This window comes from Neolamprologus brichardi, chromosome 1, assembly GCF_056152115.1.
Source record: "Neolamprologus brichardi isolate AB-2024 chromosome 1, ASM5615211v1, whole genome shotgun sequence".
In the NCBI taxonomy this organism is placed as follows: domain Eukaryota; kingdom Metazoa; phylum Chordata; class Actinopteri; order Cichliformes; family Cichlidae; genus Neolamprologus; species Neolamprologus brichardi.
Window position 1 is genome coordinate 34,690,157 of NC_142104.1, and position 19,241 is coordinate 34,709,397.

The 19,241-nt window shown below is 41.1% G+C and overlaps 1 protein-coding gene across 1 annotated transcript; it reads right to left on the reverse strand.

The window, feature by feature from the left end:
* Positions 1–2,513: 2,513 nt before the first annotated feature.
* LOC148106457 (uncharacterized) lies at positions 2,514–13,520 on the reverse strand. The gene is made up of 6 exons (XM_087841309.1): positions 13,370–13,520; positions 11,955–12,029; positions 11,797–11,808; positions 11,552–11,683; positions 3,902–4,050; positions 2,514–3,130 (listed from the first exon to the last, which is right to left on the reverse strand). Exons 2-6 carry the CDS (start codon positions 12,019–12,021, stop codon positions 2,924–2,926), a joined length of 567 nt encoding a protein of 188 aa, XP_087697435.1. The 5' UTR covers positions 12,022–12,029; positions 13,370–13,520; the 3' UTR covers positions 2,514–2,923.
* Between the last annotated feature and the right edge of the window lie 5,721 nt (positions 13,521–19,241).

Consider the following 19,241-nt stretch of genomic DNA (forward strand, 5'->3'; position numbering starts at 1 on the left):
TTCTATCTTTTCAGTGTTTCTTCTAATAAGAAAATGAGATATTATGTAGGTCTGTAAGGACGACACGAGAGCTCGTCACATTTTACTGCAACTTTCATCTCAGTTTAGATTAGGTCCGCCACAATATTATGATAAGAATCCTGCTTGAGAGGAAGTAAAGCTCTCAAAACAAAACTCTAAATTTCACAGTAATGCTAACTTAAACTGACGTCAACCCCACCTACTGATCATGAAAGAGAATTAAAGACAAACTACATCAGAAAATATTCAGAATCACTAAAGTAAGAAAAGGTAAATCATATTCTGGCTCATTATGAACGTATTTTTACATTTGAGCAAAAACAGGAAGAAGGCGCCTTCATTCTGGACCCACATCGTGGGTAAACCCCATGACCTCCAAACATATCACCACCTGTGTTCATGTGGAAAAAAACGTTGTGTGTACACGTGAGGGCGACACCATGAAGATCCAAAACAATCCTGCTCCACTTCAGACACCTGTACCTGCTGAGCGGTTGCCAGGTTTGTGACGCTGACCACGCCCGACTGTGACCACGATCGCATCAGGGTTGTTCCAGGCTCAGTGATGACTGCGTGTGACACAATCGGCCTGCAATGGCTCCTCCTTTCGCCCTCGGGGTGTAACGCTCCATTCTGCTTCTCTTTCACCCTCCATTAAGATTACAGTTAATGCAGAACATGTCTGAACTCGCCATTTTCTGCTTTTGGAAAGTTAACCAGCTCCTCAGATGCCAGGACTGCCCCACTGGACCTCCACTGGTGTTGAAATGTAATGTGTGTCACACAAAAGTAGAACATGTGCAGCTTAGAAAGCTGATGTTGATTTAAGTGTGTCAGAGCTGATGACTGCCACAGAGGTTTCTGAGGTTGTGTATTTAAATATTCTACGTGTCTCGCACACGTGGGTTAAACAAGGAAGTTAAACAAAGTAATTTAAGAATTTAATTGAAGAATAAATATAAGCAATACACATTTGATTAGTATAAAAATGGAAGAGATTAATTAAATAATATATAATTAATGTTATCTGCCGATTCACATGAGTATATAGCTGTGCTGTTGTATAGAATGAGAATCGTAATATCTTGACAATATGAGAGAATGTATGTGTGGTGTATATATAGAAGAAATTGCAGGTAAACTTAGGGCCAGGGATTTCTGCTCTCCTGCCTTTGTTTTTACTTACTTTACTTTTTGCTCCTAAATCAGTTAAATAAGACTTAATATGGCAGTCCATTACATTATAATCCTGGAACATGCACTTATACACAGTACACACATACAGTCTTTGCATGCAGCTTCCACACCAGCGCTTCTTTGTGTTTGTGTTCAGAATTCAAAATCCTGCTCCTCACATACAAGGTCTTAAATAATCAGGCCCCATCTTATCTTAATGACCTTGTAGTACCATATTACCCTATTAGAGCACTTCGCTCTCGCTCTGCAGGCCTACTTGTTGTTCCTAGAGTATTTAAAAGTAGAATGGGAGGCAGAGCCTTCAGTTTTCAGGCCCCTCTTCTGTGGAACCAGCTTCCAGTTTGGATTCGGGAGACAGACACTATCTCTACTTTTAAGATTAGGCTTAAAACTTTCCTTTTTGCTAAAGCATATAGTTAGGGCTGGACCAGGTGAGCCTGAATCCTCCCTTAGTTATGCTGCAATAGACGTAGGCTGCCGGGGATTCCCATGATGCATTGAGTTTTTCCTTTCCAGTCACCTTTCTCACTCACTATGTATTAACAGACCTCTCTGCATTGAATCATATCTGTTATTAACCTCTGTCTCTCTTCCACAGCATGTCTTTATCCTGTCTTCCTTCTCTCACCCCAACCGGTCACAGCAGATGGCCCCGCCCCTCCCTGAGCCTGGTTCTGCCGGAGGTTTCTTCCTGTTAAAAGGGAATTTTTCCTTCCCACTGTCGCCAAAGTGCTGCTCATAGGGGGTCATATGATTGTTGGGTTTTTCTCTGTATCTATGAAGCGCCTTGAGGCGACTTTTGTTGTGATTTGGCGCTATATAAATAAAATTGAATTGAATTAAATTGAATTTGGCTGGAGTGAGTGTGATGTCACAACCTGTGCAGTAAACATGTTTTATTCCAGCTTCCACATTTGGCGTCACTCTGTTCTTTCCATCAAGGCTCAGCTGGGGTGTACTACAGAGCAGTGGATGGGTTAGCAGGTTACGTTGAGCTTATAGAGTATACATGTCGACCCCGAGTGCGTACGTGCCACGGCTCCATTTGAACCTTTTTACACTGGCCGAATATTAATAATGTTTCATCAGAAAAGTTCATCTCACATTAGTCTCGACTACTTTACAGCGCTGGTGTTGCCTTTTATTTTTATAGGATTTACAGATTTCCTCTGACGTGTTTGTCGTCTTACCCGTCATCTCTGACGGGGATTAGTCGAGCTAGCTCATGCTAACAGAGCCTGGCCGTTTTCAACTTTCTTTGAAGTACACCACTCATGACAAAACAAGAAACACAATGAAAGAAGTACAAAGCCTTTATTCTTATGTACAAATGCTAATAGCTAGATTGTTGTATGAGCTTATAGTTCTAATTTTGGGTTCAATCTGAGGTTACACTGGCCCAAACCAAACATGCATGGGTCCAACCTCACAATATCCAATGATTAACTGAATACAAACAAAATCTCAAATGAGATAAAACTCATTTCAAAGCTGCCTTTAACTAAAGATTTAAGGATGGACACATTTTAACCTTAGAATGATACAACAGGGAGCACGTTGAGGTTCCAAATGGTTTGAGATCAGATTTGTTCCATTTAAATCACAAAGTGACTCTGAGTTATGACTTTAAGAAATTGTTACATCGGATATCTGCATGCAGTCAAGTGAGATGACTTTTTTTTCATTATTTAGACAACTTCTTTAATTATTTGCGCTCAAACTCAACTCTCGTATCAACAACATCCTTCTCTTCAGGAAGCAGGGTCAGTTTATAACGACTGTTTTCATCCACAACTCCAAGAACTTTGCTGGAATCTACTGAGAACACAAACTTAAACCTGTTAGTTCCAGGAAGTAGCGTCTGGTAGAACAAAGCCTCATGATCCGTTCCAGGGATGTCTGTGGGGGGCGTCTATGGACAGACATAAGGAGAAAAAGAGTAACAATCCCTGTATCATCCTGACGCACTGCAGATCAAGTATAGTGGACCTTTCACACATGGAGATTAAACTGTTGTTTTCTTTTGAAGTTTTTACTGTATCAAATGTTCAGTATGTGTTTGTCACTTAATATCAGTTTGGTTGATCTTGCTGGCGAATAAATTTAGAATATTTTTGCAGTCAAGATGTGGAGACATGGAAAGCAAACTAAGCGGAATTAAAGAGTCTAGTGATGGTGTCAAACAGGAACGATGACAATCAATGTTAACTAAACTAGCAGAATGAGATGGTTTTTCTCATTTTAAGAGCTGGTTCAAATTTATTAATTAAACTGTATTCATTTTTAAAAACATAAAACATAAAAGCTCTTTTGTGGGCCAGTAAAAATACACAGTTACTGATATACTGGTTTCTTATTAATATCTAAACCAGTGGTCGCCAACCCACGGGCCGCGGACCGGTACCGGTCCTTGAGTCATTTGGTACTGGACCGCGAGAGCTGAAGCTTGGATGGTTTTCAGGGTTTTTGTTGTTTTTATCATTAACATGGATTCCCTGGGTCTTTTCCTGTGTGTTATGAATAAATCTTCTTTTTGGTACTGGTTTTATTTTGTTGTATTTATCTGCAACACCTTAAAGGCCGGTCCGTGAAAATATTGTTGGACATAAACTGGTCTGTGGCACAAAAAAGGTTGGGGACCGCTGCACTAAAACCAACTCTGAATGACTTTTTTTGTACTTACCATTGGTACAGCTTGAATTTTGTGCTCCTTATAACATACCACCATTGTCTGGTCATTCTTTTGGGCATATATCATGACTGGCAACTTTTCCTTATCGGTTTGATCGTTTACAGTAGAGTTCCAATAGGACCTGATGCAAAGTTTCTTCTCTGAAGAGGAAACAAGGACAAGCAAGAGCAGCATGTCATTCAGCTATGTCTTGTTTTAAAGAACAAAGGTGATGATATACTGCTGTTCTGTTCATCTATATGTGTCTGTGTTTGTTCTGTGTGCAAAACAGGACAGGCCAAACTGCAGCTTCACAAACTTATTTGTTCAGCTTTTAATGGACCGACTAATTTAAAATCCTGGGGTCACGTTTTGACAGGCAGCAGCTGTAGTGACTACAGATTTGGACATATGATATTATTATATCTATTATATTTGGGACTCACATTAACACTAAACTTAGCTACATGTTAAACTGCTGGCTGTCTGAGTGGTGTCCCAGAAACGATGTGGGCTTCATCGATAATTGGCAAACCTTCTGGAGGAAACCTGGTCTTGTTAGGAGAGACGGCATCCATCCCACTTTGGATGGAGCAGCTCTCATTTCTAGAAATATCGACAAATTTATTAAACCCCCCAAAATATGACTATCCAGAGTTGGGACCAGGAAGCAGAGTTGCAGTCTTACACGCCTCTCTGCAGCTTCTCTCCTCCTGCTACCCCCCCAAAAACCCATCTCCATAGAGACTGTGTCAGCTTCCAAACAGACAAAAAACAAACTAAAAACCAGCAACAAACAACTTAAACATAAACAATTACAAAGAAAGAACAATACAGTATCCACATCTGAACCAAAGAGTAAAACAGTGAAATGTGGATTATTAAATATTAGGTCTCTCTCCTCCAAGTCTCTGTTAGTACATGACTTAATAATTGATCAACAAATTGATTTACTCTGCCTTACAGAAACCTGGTTGCAGCAGGATGACTATGTTAATTTAAATGAATCAACACCCCCGAGTCATTCTAACTACCAGAAATCTTGAAGCACAGGTCGAGGGGGAGGTGTGGCAGCAATTTTTCACACCAGCCTATTAATCAACTAAAGACCCAGACAGACTTTTAATTCATTTGAAAGCCTGATGCTTAACATTGTCCACCCCAGCTATGAAACTCAGAAACCAGTCTTACTTGTTATCATCTATCGTCCACCTGGGCCTTACACAGAGTTTCTGTCTGATTTCTCAGACTTTATATCTGATTTAGTTCTGAGCTCAGATAAAATAATTATTGTGGGTGATTTTAACATCCATGTAGATGCTAAAAATGACAGCCTCAACATGGCATTTAATCTGTTGTTAGACTCAATTGGTTTCTCTCAAAATGTAAAAGAACCCACCCACCACTTTAATCACACTCTAGATCTTGTTTTAACATATGGCATAGAAACTGAACATTTAACAGTGTTTCCTGAAAACCCTCTCCTGTCTGATCATTTCCTGATAACATTTACATTTACAATAATTGATTACACAGCAGTGGAGAGTAGACTTTATCAAAGTAGATGTCTTTCTGAAAGCGCTGTAACTAAGTTTAAGAATATAATCCAGCCACTGTTATCATCGTCAATGCCCTGTACCAACACAGAGCAGAGTAGCTATCTGAACACTACCCCAACAGCGGTCGATTATCTTGTTAATAATTTCACCTCCACACTACGTACGACTCTGGATACTGTAGCTCCAGTGAAAACTAAGGTCTCTAATCAGAAGTACCTGACTCCGTAGTATAATTCTCAAACACGTACCCTAAAGCAGATGACTCGTAATCTGGAGAGGAAATGGCGTGTCACAAATTTAGAGGATCATCATTTAGCCTGGAGAAATAGTTTGTTGCTTTATAAGAAAGCCCTCCGCAAAGCCAGAACATACTATTCGTCACTGATTGAAGAAAATAAGAACAACCCCAGGTTTCTCATACCAATAATCATCCCACAGATGTAACGTTATCTACAGCTACTCTTAGTACCATTGATGTTAAGTTAGACTCTTTTTCTCCAATTGATCTTTCTGAGTTAACTTCAATAATTACTTCCTCCAAACCATCAACGTGTCTTTTAGACCCCATTCCTACAAAACTGCTCAAAGAAGTCCTGCCATTGATTAATTCTTCGATCTTATATATGATCAACCTATCTCTAATAATCGGCTATGTACCACAGGCCTTCAAGCTGGCTGTAGTTAAACCTTTACTCAAAAAGCATCTCTAGACCCAGCAGTCTTAGCTAATTATAGGCCAATCTCCAACCTTCCTTTCATATCAAAAATCCTTGAAAGAGTAGTTGTCAAACAGCTAACAGATCATCTGCAGAGGAATGGTTTATTTGAAGAGTTTCAGTCAGGTTTCAGAGTTCATCACAGCACAGAAACAGCTTTAGTGAAGGTTACAAATGATCTTCTTATGGCCTCTGACAGTGGACTCATCTCTGTGCTTGTCCTGCTAGACCTTAGTGCAGCATTCGATACTGTTGACCATAATATCCTATTAGAGCGATTAGAACATGCTGTAGGTATTACAGGTACTGCACTGCAGTGGTTTGTATAATATCTATCTAATAAACTCCAATTTGTGCATGTAAATAGAGAGTCCTCTTCACACACTGCGGTTAATTATGAAGTTTCACAGGGTTCAGTGCTAGGACCAATTCTGTTTACATTATACATGCTTCCCTTAGGCAGCATCATTAGAAGACATAGCATACATTTTCACTGCTATGCAGATGACACCCAGCTCTATCTGTCCATGAAGCCAGATAACACACACCAATGAGTTAAACTGCAGGAATGTCTTAAAGACATAAAGACCTGGATGGCCGCTAACTTTCTGCTTCTTAATTCAGATAAAACTGAGGTTATTGTACTCGGCGCTGAAAAGCTTAGAAATATGGTATCTAACCAGATTCTTACTCTGGATGGCATTACCTTGGCCTCCAGTAACACTGTGAGGAACCTTGGAGTCATTTTTGACCAGAATATGTCCTTCAACGCACATATTAAACAAATATGTAAGACTGCGTTCTTCCATTTGCGCAACATCTCTAAAGTTAGAAATATCCTGTCTCAGAGTGACGCTGAAAAACTAGTTCATGCATTTATTACTTCCAGGCTGGACGACTATAATTCATTATTATCAGGATGTCCAAATAACTCACTGAAAAGCCTTCAGCTAATCCAAAATGCTGCAGCAAGAGTCCTGACAGGGACTAGAAAGAGAGAGCATATTTCTCCTGTTTTGGCTTCCCTTCATTGGCTTCCTGTTAAATCCAGAATTGAATTCAGAATCCTGCTCCTCACATACAAGGTCTTAAATAATCAGGCCCCATCTTATCTTAATGACCTTGTAGTACCATATCACCCTATTAGAGCACTTCATTCCCGCTCTGCAGGCCTACTTGTTGTTCCTAGAGTATTTAAAAGTAGAATGGGAGGGAGAGCCTTCAGTTTGGATTCAGGAGACAGACACTATCTCTACTTTTAAGATTAGGCTTCAAACTTTCCTTTTTGCTAAAGCATATAGTTAGGGCTGGACCAGGTGACCCTGAATCCTCCCTTAGTTATGCTGCAATAGATGTAGGCTGCCGGGGGATTCCCATGATGCATTGAGTTTTTCCGTTCCAGTCACCTTTCTCGCTCACTATGTATTAACAGACCTCTCTGCATTGAATTATATCTGTTATTAACCTCTGTCTCTCTTCCACAGCATGTCTTTTATCCTGTCTTCCTTCTCTCACCCCAACCGGTCGCAGCAGATGGCAGCCCCTCCCTGAGCCTGGTTCTGCTGGAGGTTTCTTCCTGTTAAAAGGGAGTTTTTCCTTCCCACTGTCGCCAAAGTGCTTGCTCATAGGGGGTCATATGATTGTTGGGTTTTTCTCTGTATCTATGAAGCGCCTTGAGGCGACTTTTGTTGTGATTTGGCGCTAAATAAATAAAATTGAATTGAATTGAATAGGGTTGAAATTTCACCACATTAAGAGAGACTCACTGCAGAGGGAGCTGGTCATGTTTCTGTAATCATTTCTAATGTGAATCCCGCTCCACAGTGTAGACCTCTGCAGTTGTTCTACAAATGTATTGTTCACTTAAAGGTGCAGATAGTGGTCTTTACTTCCATCCACTTAAACAATTCAGGGTCGCAGGGAGCTGGCGCCTCTCCCAGCTGCCATAGGGTGAGAGGCAGGGTACCCCTGGACAGGTCACCAGTGTGTCACAGAGCTAACACAGAGACACACAACCACTCACATATAGGTGTGAATAATCGTTTAACCTAACCCCACTAATTGCATGTCTTTGACTGTGGGAGGAAGCCGGAGTATCCGAAGAGATCCCACACAGAAACGGGAGATCATGCAAACTCCACACAGAAAGGCCCTGGCTAAATAGTGGATTAAAACCCAGGACCTTCTTGCTGTGAGGCAATTCAATTCAATTCAATTCAATTTTATTTATATAGCGCCAAATCACAACAAAAGTCGCCTCAAGGCGCTTCATAGATACAGAGAAAAACCCAACAATCATATGACCCCCTATGAGCAAGCACTTTGGCAACAGTGGGAAGGAAAAACTCCCTTTTAACAGGAAGAAACCTCCGGCAGAACCAGGCTCAGGGAGGGGCGGCCATCTGCTGCGACCGGTTGGGGTGAGAGAAGGAAGACAGGATAAAAGACATGCTGCTAACCACCGTGCTGACCAAAACACGACTGAGCATCCGAGTCGGAGCAGACAAATGTCCATCAACATGCGTCAACAGCTTTATTCTCTAAATGATAAATGCACCAATTTCCAGCAAGTTGCTTTATTCTTAAAAAATTTCAACAATTACAATGTTGAAGAAGCTAGCACACAAGCTGGTTTTTTTTGGAATACTTTATTGATATTGACTATTGGGCACCTGGGGAGCAGTGTGTAGGGACAGTACCTTTGCTCAGGGGTATCGAACCCCTGCCCTTGTGATCATAGGGCCAGCACTCTACCTACTGAGCCCTACCAAGTTCAACCAAACTGAAAAGTCAGTAACCATAACAACAAGAAGAACTCTGTCTTACCCAGAGGTGGGTAGTAACAAGTTACATTTACTCCGTTACATTTACTTGAGTAAGTTTTTGAAAGAAATGTACTCTTAAAGTACCTTTTTTGCACGATACTTTTTACTTTTACTTGAGTACATTTGTGAAGAAGAAACGGTACTTTTACTCCGCTACATTTGCAAAATTCGACTTGTTACTTTAAAAAAAAGAATTAGTTTAACACATTAGATAACATGCCGCCAGTGGAGTTTTCTGTAACTTTTTTACCAATCAGATGTGGCCATGCAGTCACATGACCAGTTTGAAACTGTGGCAGGCAGAGCGGCCCAAGCGTTTCAAAGTAGCGACACACGGAAAGAAGAAACATGAAAACATGGTAGAGCCAGTCGTCTACGCTAGAGCTGAAGAGGATGAACAGCCTTGGCCTCACATACAAAGAATGTTTCTCTTAAAAGCAGCACAAAAGAACAGCTGTGTCTTCAGCGTCGGTGTCTTCAGTGAGAGCCAAAACAAACAAACTTTTCAGCGTGAAAAAGCTCAGCTCGTGTAACCTGAGGAAACGGTAAGTTTTCTCTAAATATCTTTTAGCTGTGGTTAGCTGGATGTCACTCTGATGTTACAGCAGCTGTGTCGAGCTCGAGCTGCGAGTCATATTTTCGACGCTACGTTGTAGTGAGATAAGTTTGTGGGTGTTTTGTGCAGCTTCGGCTGTCCTTTTAACTGCTCGCTGGTTAGCTAGCGTGAGCTATAAGCTAAAAGCTAGCATGGTTAATGACGCTGGAGTTCCACACACATGCAAACAGCTCGTGTCTACTGCTTTAACTGTTAAAACAGAAGCAACACTGCGGCTGACAGGGTTTATTATGTGAAACAGCAGCTTGTTTAGTTTAAACAGTCTGCATTAAGCTGGGCAAACACTGCGATTTTTTTCAGTCGCGTTATTCAGCTCCTGCTCAAACTGTACGATTGAATCGCAGAGGTTAGAAGTTCATAGGTCACGATGCAGGTCTCACACTATACGGCCTGATGCTCTGATGCGACCTGAGTGCTCAAACTGTGCGTCCATAAAATGAAGCTTATCATACAAAATCTGTCCCTCGCTCTCCCTCTCTGTCTTTCACTCACACAGACACACACACCATCAACTTTGCTAAATTACTAATGAAAAACATTGACCAGGCAGCTGTGATTGAGCAGCGATATCCATCCAACTCTTTTCATGGTTGTTGAAAAGCCTCGGATACGGAAGCGTAGAGCTGCCACCCAGGCAAAAGAAAAATAGAAACATGAAAGGTATATTGTTGTAACAATATACTTTTCACGTTTGAACAATATAATATCACGTTATTACAATATACAGAATTATCACGTTGGTACAATATAAATATTATAGAGGCTACATCGCAGCTCCAGTCACGCTCCCATCACCGTCTTTCTCGTCTTTTCCCAGAGTAACAGCCAAACAGGAGGCTCTATTGGCGAGCACTGCTTAGCCTTGCACGCGTTCTTATTTTAAACTTAATCTGGAATTAATTGCAAACTGTTTGTGCGGGATATGAATGACAAGATTTTGTTTTTCTACAAGAGTTAGTAAAAACATCTCCAGTGTGATCAAATCTTCTTGCCAAACATCTGCAGCTTGGCAGTGTATACAGCACTATAATGACCAGACCTAATTCTTTTGAAAACCTTACATCCACAGGTCTCCACTTCATCAGACATCACCTAGACTCAGAGCTGGATGAGGCAGCACAAACAGCAGTCTAACCGACTAAGATGATGGATCCATGGGGTCAGGAAAGCCAGAAGCAGGGCTGGAGAGGAACCTTTCATGTCCATTCACTGGAGGTGTGGCTCTATTGCATGGCGTTCCTCACATCAAGAAGCTGTTGATCAAAATCAATACAGCGCTTCCTGCATCTGGAGCTTGTGAAGGACTTCTTAGTCATGCAGGACTCCTGTTCACTGCTGAACAGTTACAGCTTCACAGCAAGAACCTTGAGAGCAAACTGCTGCTGAAGCTTAACCATCACCTCACTGAGTGAAGAAATGGCACATTTTTGCTAAATATGCAGAAATAGATGCACACCCATACAACTCATGGTAAACTGAGCTGCCTGTATGAACATATGATGAAGATGCCTCGTTCTGTTTTCTCTGAGGCTGCTGTGCCATTTGGAGCAAAGATAAAGTTTACAGCACATCTTGTCACTGGAAATTGTTTGTTTATATGTTTATATTATTTACTGTAGGTTTTGCTGAAAAAAGCTTTATGTTGTGAAAAACTGAAATCTGGGAATTAGAATTGTTGTGCCTTATTTTGTTGATGTTTTTACATATATTCCTTTTGAAAATACTAAAATTTGTATATTTATTTATTTTTGTTTGTCTGATTTATTTATAAAATAAATTGGACATTTCAAACAATTACTCGCTACTTGAGTAGTCTTTTCACCAAGTACTTTTTTACTCTTACTTGAGTAACTTTTTTGACGACTACTTTTCAGTTTTACTTGAGTAATAATATTTTAAAGTAATGCTACTCTTACTTGAGTACAATTTTTGGATACTCGACCCACCTCTGGTCTTACCACAGCAGGTCTCGAGCACGAATGTGTCTTCTTGGTTTAAAATCAGGTATCCAGCACCGGTCTTGCTCTCAATGGACCAATGATAGTCTTCTGACTTTCTGAAATCATCCTCCTCCAAATCTGTATTTTTGAGAGAACAACACGACAATGACCTTCACATCACGCCTCACAATACTACTCTTCTATCATATTCTAAAATGAAATTAAATAAGAGAAATATTAAAATCCTTTACCCTGTGGAACCACTTTTAGATTTTCAGAGGACGCGTTCACATTTTGAAAAAAAGACAATAGAAATAAAATTTAAATAATTGTATAATTAACCTATAATAATGACATTATTAAATGTACAGAGTGGGCAACTACTGAGAAAGTATAAAATGCCTTTTACCTCCAAAGTAGAAGGAATCCTCAGCTGTATCCAAAAACTCAACATTGATGCAGCTGTTGGACGCCATCAGGTAGACTAACACAAACACAGAGTCCTTTGTTGGTTCATGAATACGGTGCACAGTAAATCCACAGATGATTTGTGAGTCTGTCTTATTTCATTTTAGCAGAAAACTTGGGTCCAGTTTTTCTAAGTTAAACACATTTATAACCAAAGCTACTTGTGCTGAACACATAGTGTACAGCTGTCTACACACAAGAACCAAATATCCATACACATTACTTCAGTGGACCTCGCTCTTATTTTGAAAGTTCATTCAATAACCAGCTAGCGCTCTGGCTCTGGACTGCAACTGTAGAAGTGTCGTTTTCTGGAGATCACAGATGAGCTGGAGGGACACTGTCCAAAACCTGCAGCAGGTGGAGAACTGCTTCATCTGCTGCTATGCTGAGCTTATTAAGTAGCCAAGCAGAACAGGGTGTGCTGTGATCAGCTGCAGTCCAAAAACAATGAAAACTGTCCACTGCAGTCTGTCGGGGTTTCTCCAACACGTTCTCACTCCCACAGCGTAACATTTAACGCTAGATGACAAATCGTCAACATATTACGTTTTCGGCTACCCACCACGTTCCTAAATGACGCCCTCGGAAAAATGAGGAAATATGAGAACCGTATGGACTCAATCTACACATGTTCGCTCTTTTTCTTCAAATCGCTTAGAAACACGCTATTTAACATCATTAAAGTCCTGGTTAAGATCAGGAAAAAGGTTATGGTTAGGGCTGGAATACAGGGCTGGAACGTCTATTACCGCGGGAGCGTCATTGCACTGGATTTCAGCCATAACCCGCCGCGTACCATAAGAACGCCGAAGGTCTCCTTTTGCGTTCCTCAGGAACGCCGCGGGACGTGACAAAACATCGGCATGTTACGCCTCGGGAGTGAGAACGGGCTGGTTTCTCTGCTGGGAACACATTCAGGTGATTCCTCAGGCTCCTCGGGGTTCGTTCACGCGTGTCGTGAACGACCCCGAGGAGAAGATAAAGGCGTGTTAACAAGCCTGTTATACCGACCCCGATGACCCATAATGCCACACAAAAGTTCACCCATAAAGTCAGCTTTCAGCAAACTTCAGTCTGTTTAGGATTCGTTCACTTTGCGTCAGTGTTATAACCCTCCGCCCCCAAAAATGCTTTTTTATTCGACATGTGTCTGAATGTTTCGTGGTCCGCCATTAACCTCAGCTAATAGTCCGAATTTAGACAGCGAAAGGTTCGTGACGTTCCCGTTTATCGGTCACGGAGCTCGGAGTAAAAACACACTAATAGCATGCATATTTAAGTTTCGCCACGACTGTGACCGGACGCCTTCCAGTCACGTTTGCGGCTTCAACCATAAATATAACCATCACATACCTTTGGAGATGCTTTGAAAACCTGCAGAAGTTGTCTTTGTCCTCGGAAGGTCTGCACTTACTTCCCTTTGAAAGGCAGAGAAATGAGCCCGTTTGTAGGAGGAGAAAACTGCACCTCACCCCTTTACTGTGCCTTCATATGTCACTTTCCCTCAACGCGTTACAGCGTCACACTTTCTCTCTCTCTCTCTCTCTATCTCTCTCTGTGTGTGATTCCTCCCATACGATATTTATGTTCTACTCTCGATTCTCATATTAAAATATCCATATTTTGGTAATTTGGGGAAAATTTGTAGTTTATGATTAACAGGAACACAGGGGAAAGTCACTATATTATCCAAACAGTTCGTAGGAACTGCTACCCCTCCGACTGTAATACTGATATAAATAAGCCACGGCTCATTATTACTGTGGACACAGACTGAATGAACAGTATGTGAAAAGTATGGGGTCACCCCGTGTTTCTGTATGTTTCGCTAACAAGAAGCCAGAGTTTCTTGTGGACCAGTTCTCCAGGCTTCCTGAAGGTCACTCAGAGGTCACCTTTCCTTTAAATATCTGGTGCCTTTTCACTCATTGTCAGTCCAGTACCTGACTAGGGATGGGTACCGATATCCGGTGCCATTATGGCCAGACCGAAAAGCAGCGCACATTTTTTTTTCCTGAGATGTCATACACTTTGGATTCTAGCCAATCATTTTACGTTTCTGAGGATAGTAGGCGGGTCCAGGTACGTACATTCTTTTAGAGCAGAGCTACAGATCAAAAATGCCCAAGGTGAAGCGGTCAAAGTCTGGCTGTACTTCACAGCAAAAGATGCAAACTCAGCAGCTGCAACAAGTGCTTTAAGCTGATACTGTGATGCTGTCAAAGGAGGTAACACCTCAAATCTGATGAAACACCTGGCGATGCATAGAGTTTTTTTAAAAGCTGAGAAATGCACCGTATTTGATAGCTTGCTGCGAGACCTCACACCGAGCACATCTACTGTGGTAACTGTGGTGTGGTAAATCTCCATCAGCGAGTTAGTGCGGATCACCCCATGCGTGGGGCTGGACGGTGCTTATCATTTTGCAAAAAAAAAGAGACTGCTAAAAATAAAAACATAAGAGGTTTTTGGACAAAGTTTGTGTTCTCCATTCTTTAAGCACCAGTTCGAGCACCGTTTAAGCACCGGCACCGTTTCAACCTGACCACCTCCACACTTCATGCTTTCTCCTGTTCTCTCTCCTATCTGTGGGAATGAGGTTGTAAATGGAGATAAACCGGTCTCTTGGGGGTTTTGTTGTCATCTTTCAGCATATTGTTCTTTAAACCTTACCGTTTTCAGATGAACCTTGACGGAGGGTTTTTTCTTTTATGGTACGTGTCTTAGTAGCTGCATAGTGTACTGGTTTATACGTTTGATCCCAGGAGGAAACACAAACAAAATTAGTTTTGTTTGTAGGAACCTGGTATCTGGAAGTCCCAGAGGAAGATTTCCAGGCAACACTCAGCACAGATTTTCCTCCATATATACTATACCAGCCCCTTGGTTATTGCTTTGCATGAATGCCCTGCTTGCTAGCGCCCAGTGATATCTGTTGAATTGTCTCAGGGGCATCTTTACAGAGTCTGCACCTCTAAAACCTACACTGATCAAAAATATAAATGCAACACCTTTGTGTTTGCTCCCATTCTTCAACTCAACTCAAAGATCTGAAACATTTTCTGCATACACAAGACCCATCACTCTCCAATATTGTATACAAATCTGTCTAAATCTGTGTTAGTGAGCACTTCTCCTTTGCCGAGATAATCCATCCCACCTCACAGGTGTGGCATATCGAGGTCCTGATTAGATATATTGCACAGGTGTGCCTTAGACTGCCCACAATAAAAGGCCACTCTGAAATGTGCAGTTTGATCACACAGCACAATGCCAGAGATGTCGCAACTTTCGAGGGAGCCTGCAATTGGATGCAATTGGATGCTGACTGCATGAATGTCTACCGGAGCTGTTGTCCGTGAAATAAATGTTCATTTCTCTACCATAAGCCGTCACCAAAGGTGTTTCAGATAATTTGGCAGTACATCCAACTGGCCTCAAAACCGCAGACCATGTGTAACCACACCAGCCCAGGTCCTCCACAGGTCCTCGTAACACATGAACATTCACTATAGTGCCACAAACCTGCACCCACTAATAAAAGTACTGTTTTTGTTAGCTCTGCCTATAATCATCATTAGCATATAACTGATAAATTATGGGTTAAAAAATACAATGTGAACACAGAAATTGCTTTTTCAGATAAAAACAGAGATCACTGGGGAATCTTCATAAATCAATAATGAATTACATTTTTTTTTCTTTTCTGCTTTCACATTGAAGCTTTAAACCAGGGGTCCCCAATCCCAGTCCACGAGTCCCTGCAGGTTTTAGATGTGTCCTTGATCCATCACAGCTGATTTAAATGGATAAATTACCTTCTCAACGGCTGTATCCCAATTCAGGGTCTGCAGCCTTAAAGGCTGCATTTTAAGGCCGATTACGTCACAGTCGCGCGCCGAAGGCTGTCCCAATTCAAAGTCTGCTCGAAATGCTCCCTCAAATGTGTCCTTCATTTCCCTGAATTTTAAGGCTGTGGCAGTGTAGACTTCGTGGTCCCATATATCCCACAATTCATAGCGCGGCAGTCGGTGTGGATAATTCTGCCGCAGACGGCAAAAGCGGAGCGGCCGAAGAGTAATCTGTGAAAAGTAAGTACTGAATATTATGTCACTTATTTATGTACAAATGTTTAATAATGAGGAACATTAAAACATTACTGTTGGCCACATGTCGGCAAAGTTATGTGACATTAGCGATGTTTGTACGTTCAGCTTTTACTTGCTTTTAAAGCCTTTAAAATATAATAATACAATAGTTGACTTTAATCTTACAGAGAATCTGATGATTTTGTGGATAATTAAAGTCAGTCATATATCCACAAACACAACAAGCTGAAAGTCAGTGATGCTGCTCGGTTTGCAGTCCTGAATATCACGGCACAAGCAGGATTCACTGCACTGTTAATGTTAGCTATGTTATATTGCTGCCTCTGTTCGGTGGTGTCGAGCCAAACGGACTTTAACGTGTGTTTGAACGAGCTGACGGTTCACTCGTTAAGCTGAAAGAAAGATGCTTTAATCACAGGAGTCACACATGTGTTCACTGTACCATCTGGGAACTCTTCTTGTTTAGCACTCGTAATAACACTAAATCCTCCTGTTTGTAGCAGTGTGTACACCTGAGACTGTCACCTGTGTGTCTGTCCTGCACTCTCTCTCTGTTTCCTTCTCTCTGATTGTGTAATAAAAGTATGAACATGTGTTTATAAGTTACACTTGTGTTTGAATCCTGCAGCTTCTCACACATTTGATTTCCATGTGTGACGACTGCAAGTGTCCAGAGTGAGGACAGACTGAGGGACCCACTGCTGCACATCATCTGTGAGGCTTTGCACCCCTGACGATCCACCAGGACAAACTCAGCAGTGTGTGAGGAAGAGGAGGAGGAAGAGCCAGCAGCAGCTGACAGATGGAGAGAATAGACAGACTGTTCCCTGTTTGTGAAGGACTGCTAGGAAAGTTTAACATAACTAACTGTCTGTCCTGAATCAGTCTTATTAGGTAATGTTCAAATAATGTTATCATCCAGTGTTTTCAGTGTGGGAGAAAGTAGTCAGGGCCTTCAAGTTACACAATATGAAAGGAAGAAACAAGTTTAATGTTCAGAAACCTAAAGTATGTATCAGCAGCAGAATGGAGCTAAAAATAAATGTTTGTTTCAGTTCTATGAAGCTTTGAGTATTTTGGATCAGTAGCACTGCTGTGTTTGTTGCATCATAATGCTTTAATTGTTTATATGCTTTATATATTCTGAGGTAAGTTGATCTATAGTGTTACATCATATTCTATAAGGATGTTATGTGTTTGTAGACTTTGTGCCCAGTTTGACCCATTTAGCAGAAGTCAGCCTGTTTAAGGCTCTGATATCTATTCTGTATGACTTAAAGCAGTTATGACATGGTCTGATTTTCTCACCCAATACAGGAATATTCAATATATCAGTCGACTCTTCATTCTATCAGACACAGTTATCACAGCTCGTACATTTGCTTTTTACACATATATGTAAGCATTGAGCCAAATGTAATAATGCCAACACACGAACAATATTTGTCTCTTATATATGATACATCTATATATGCACTGTCAAAGATACTTGTCTTTGAGTGAAGATTTAAGGTGATAGGAAATATAAATAACTGCAACTTGAATCTTTACTGAAGCTCAGTATTTGACACAGAGTTCAGGCTCACTGATGTAATATATCATAATAATCTGACAATAACTATAATATTGGCCATATTATATTTACATTACCACAGTGAAATGATTTTAGTCTCATGAACAACATGAGCTAATTGTTATTTACTAGCTAATCTTAAAACGACTGTTCAATACAGAAATGAAGCCCAACTATCATGTTTTACAGTCCTGTGGTCTCAGCCTCAGATACTCAAAGTGAGGTCATAAAAAATGAATGAACAACAAAACATTTTTCTCCTTCATTTCTGTCAAACAAAGCTGTAGGTAACGTTTCTCGCGGTTAGTATCATGGTTGCTAGGCAACCAGAGCAGCGCGACCTCGCATTTCCGCACTTCTGGTACTTTGTATTACGCGCCGTACGTGCGGTCGCTGGATTGGGACACAGCCCGTGTGTGCTCGTAGCCCCTAAACAACAACAGTACAGTCTGCTAGTTCAAATGCACAACATAAATGACAACTTAATGTACAATGAACACACATCGCTCACTGAGTTAGGTCCTTCTTGCACCTTTTTAAAACACATCCCTTTAGCTTACATCTTGAAAGTAGTGCCAGCCATATGGGTTTATATTCCAAAGTCCGCTTAACATGGCTGCTAATTTTCAAGTTTACTAGCTTATTCACGATTAGCACACTAACAATCATCATTAACCACACATCATAACATAACCAAACGATAACATATAGAAAGAAACAATGTACGTATAAAACACAAATTCTTACCTAGCAGGAGAATAAATAATCAGTATTTTAAGGCTACTGCATGTACAGATGTCACTGCTGGCTCACATGAGCTACCTCTGAGAACCCCACAGTTTACTCCCCAGCTGACTGGCGCGAAAGAGTCGTAAATCACCGGCATTGTAAAACTTTTGTTAAAAACAAAACTCCAAACAGATGGACTGGATATTAAACGGTATCAAACTACTAAATTAACACAGGGTTACAATTACATTCTACCATCGTCACATCGAGAGTTTATTCATGAATCATCAGAGTTCAACAATGTTACATCCAGTTGAAAGCAGCTTCACTAACGCCAGCCAAAACAGGCTAACAGTAAATAACAGCACAAAAACAGCCGTGCTGATCGACAGCTCGACATATCCTCAACAACTCACCTCAGCATGGCTGCCATCGGTCACATTTTAACTGTCCGTTTTACAGCCTCTTCCAGAAAACGAATGCTTACGCGGTACACTATACACATATACAGTATATTGATTTTATTTGGTTTTAGAGTTTAACCTGAAATCTTTTGCTGCTGAGCAGCAGAGCTCCAAAGCGTCCCCTGTAACCATGGTTACGCAGAGGCGTAACGGTGTTCCAACAGTGACGTCACAGAGGAGAACCTATGTCAGACTGATACCTGGATCAGCCTGCAACTTTTATTGGCACTTTTCTGCTGAGATCCGGAGCTCGACGCCCTGGCACCCCGGGATAAGATGAGCTGCTGTGTTTTTCACGAAGAAAAAATAATTAACATGGAATAACGTCAGTCTCAGATGGAAAAAATACA

Coding starts and splice junctions, on each gene's coding strand:
- LOC148106457 (XM_087841309.1), bottom strand. CDS start 12,021: ATGGCGTCCAACAGCTGCATCAATGTTGAGTTTTTGGATACAGCTGAG. Junction 4,051..11,551: donor CTGCTGTGGTAAGACCAGAG/GTGGGTCGAGTA, acceptor TTTCCTCTTCAG/AGAAGAAACTTTGCATCAGG. Junction 3,131..3,901: donor AAATTCAAGCTGTACCAATG/GTAAGTACAAAA, acceptor GTCTGTCCATAG/ACGCCCCCCACAGACATCCC.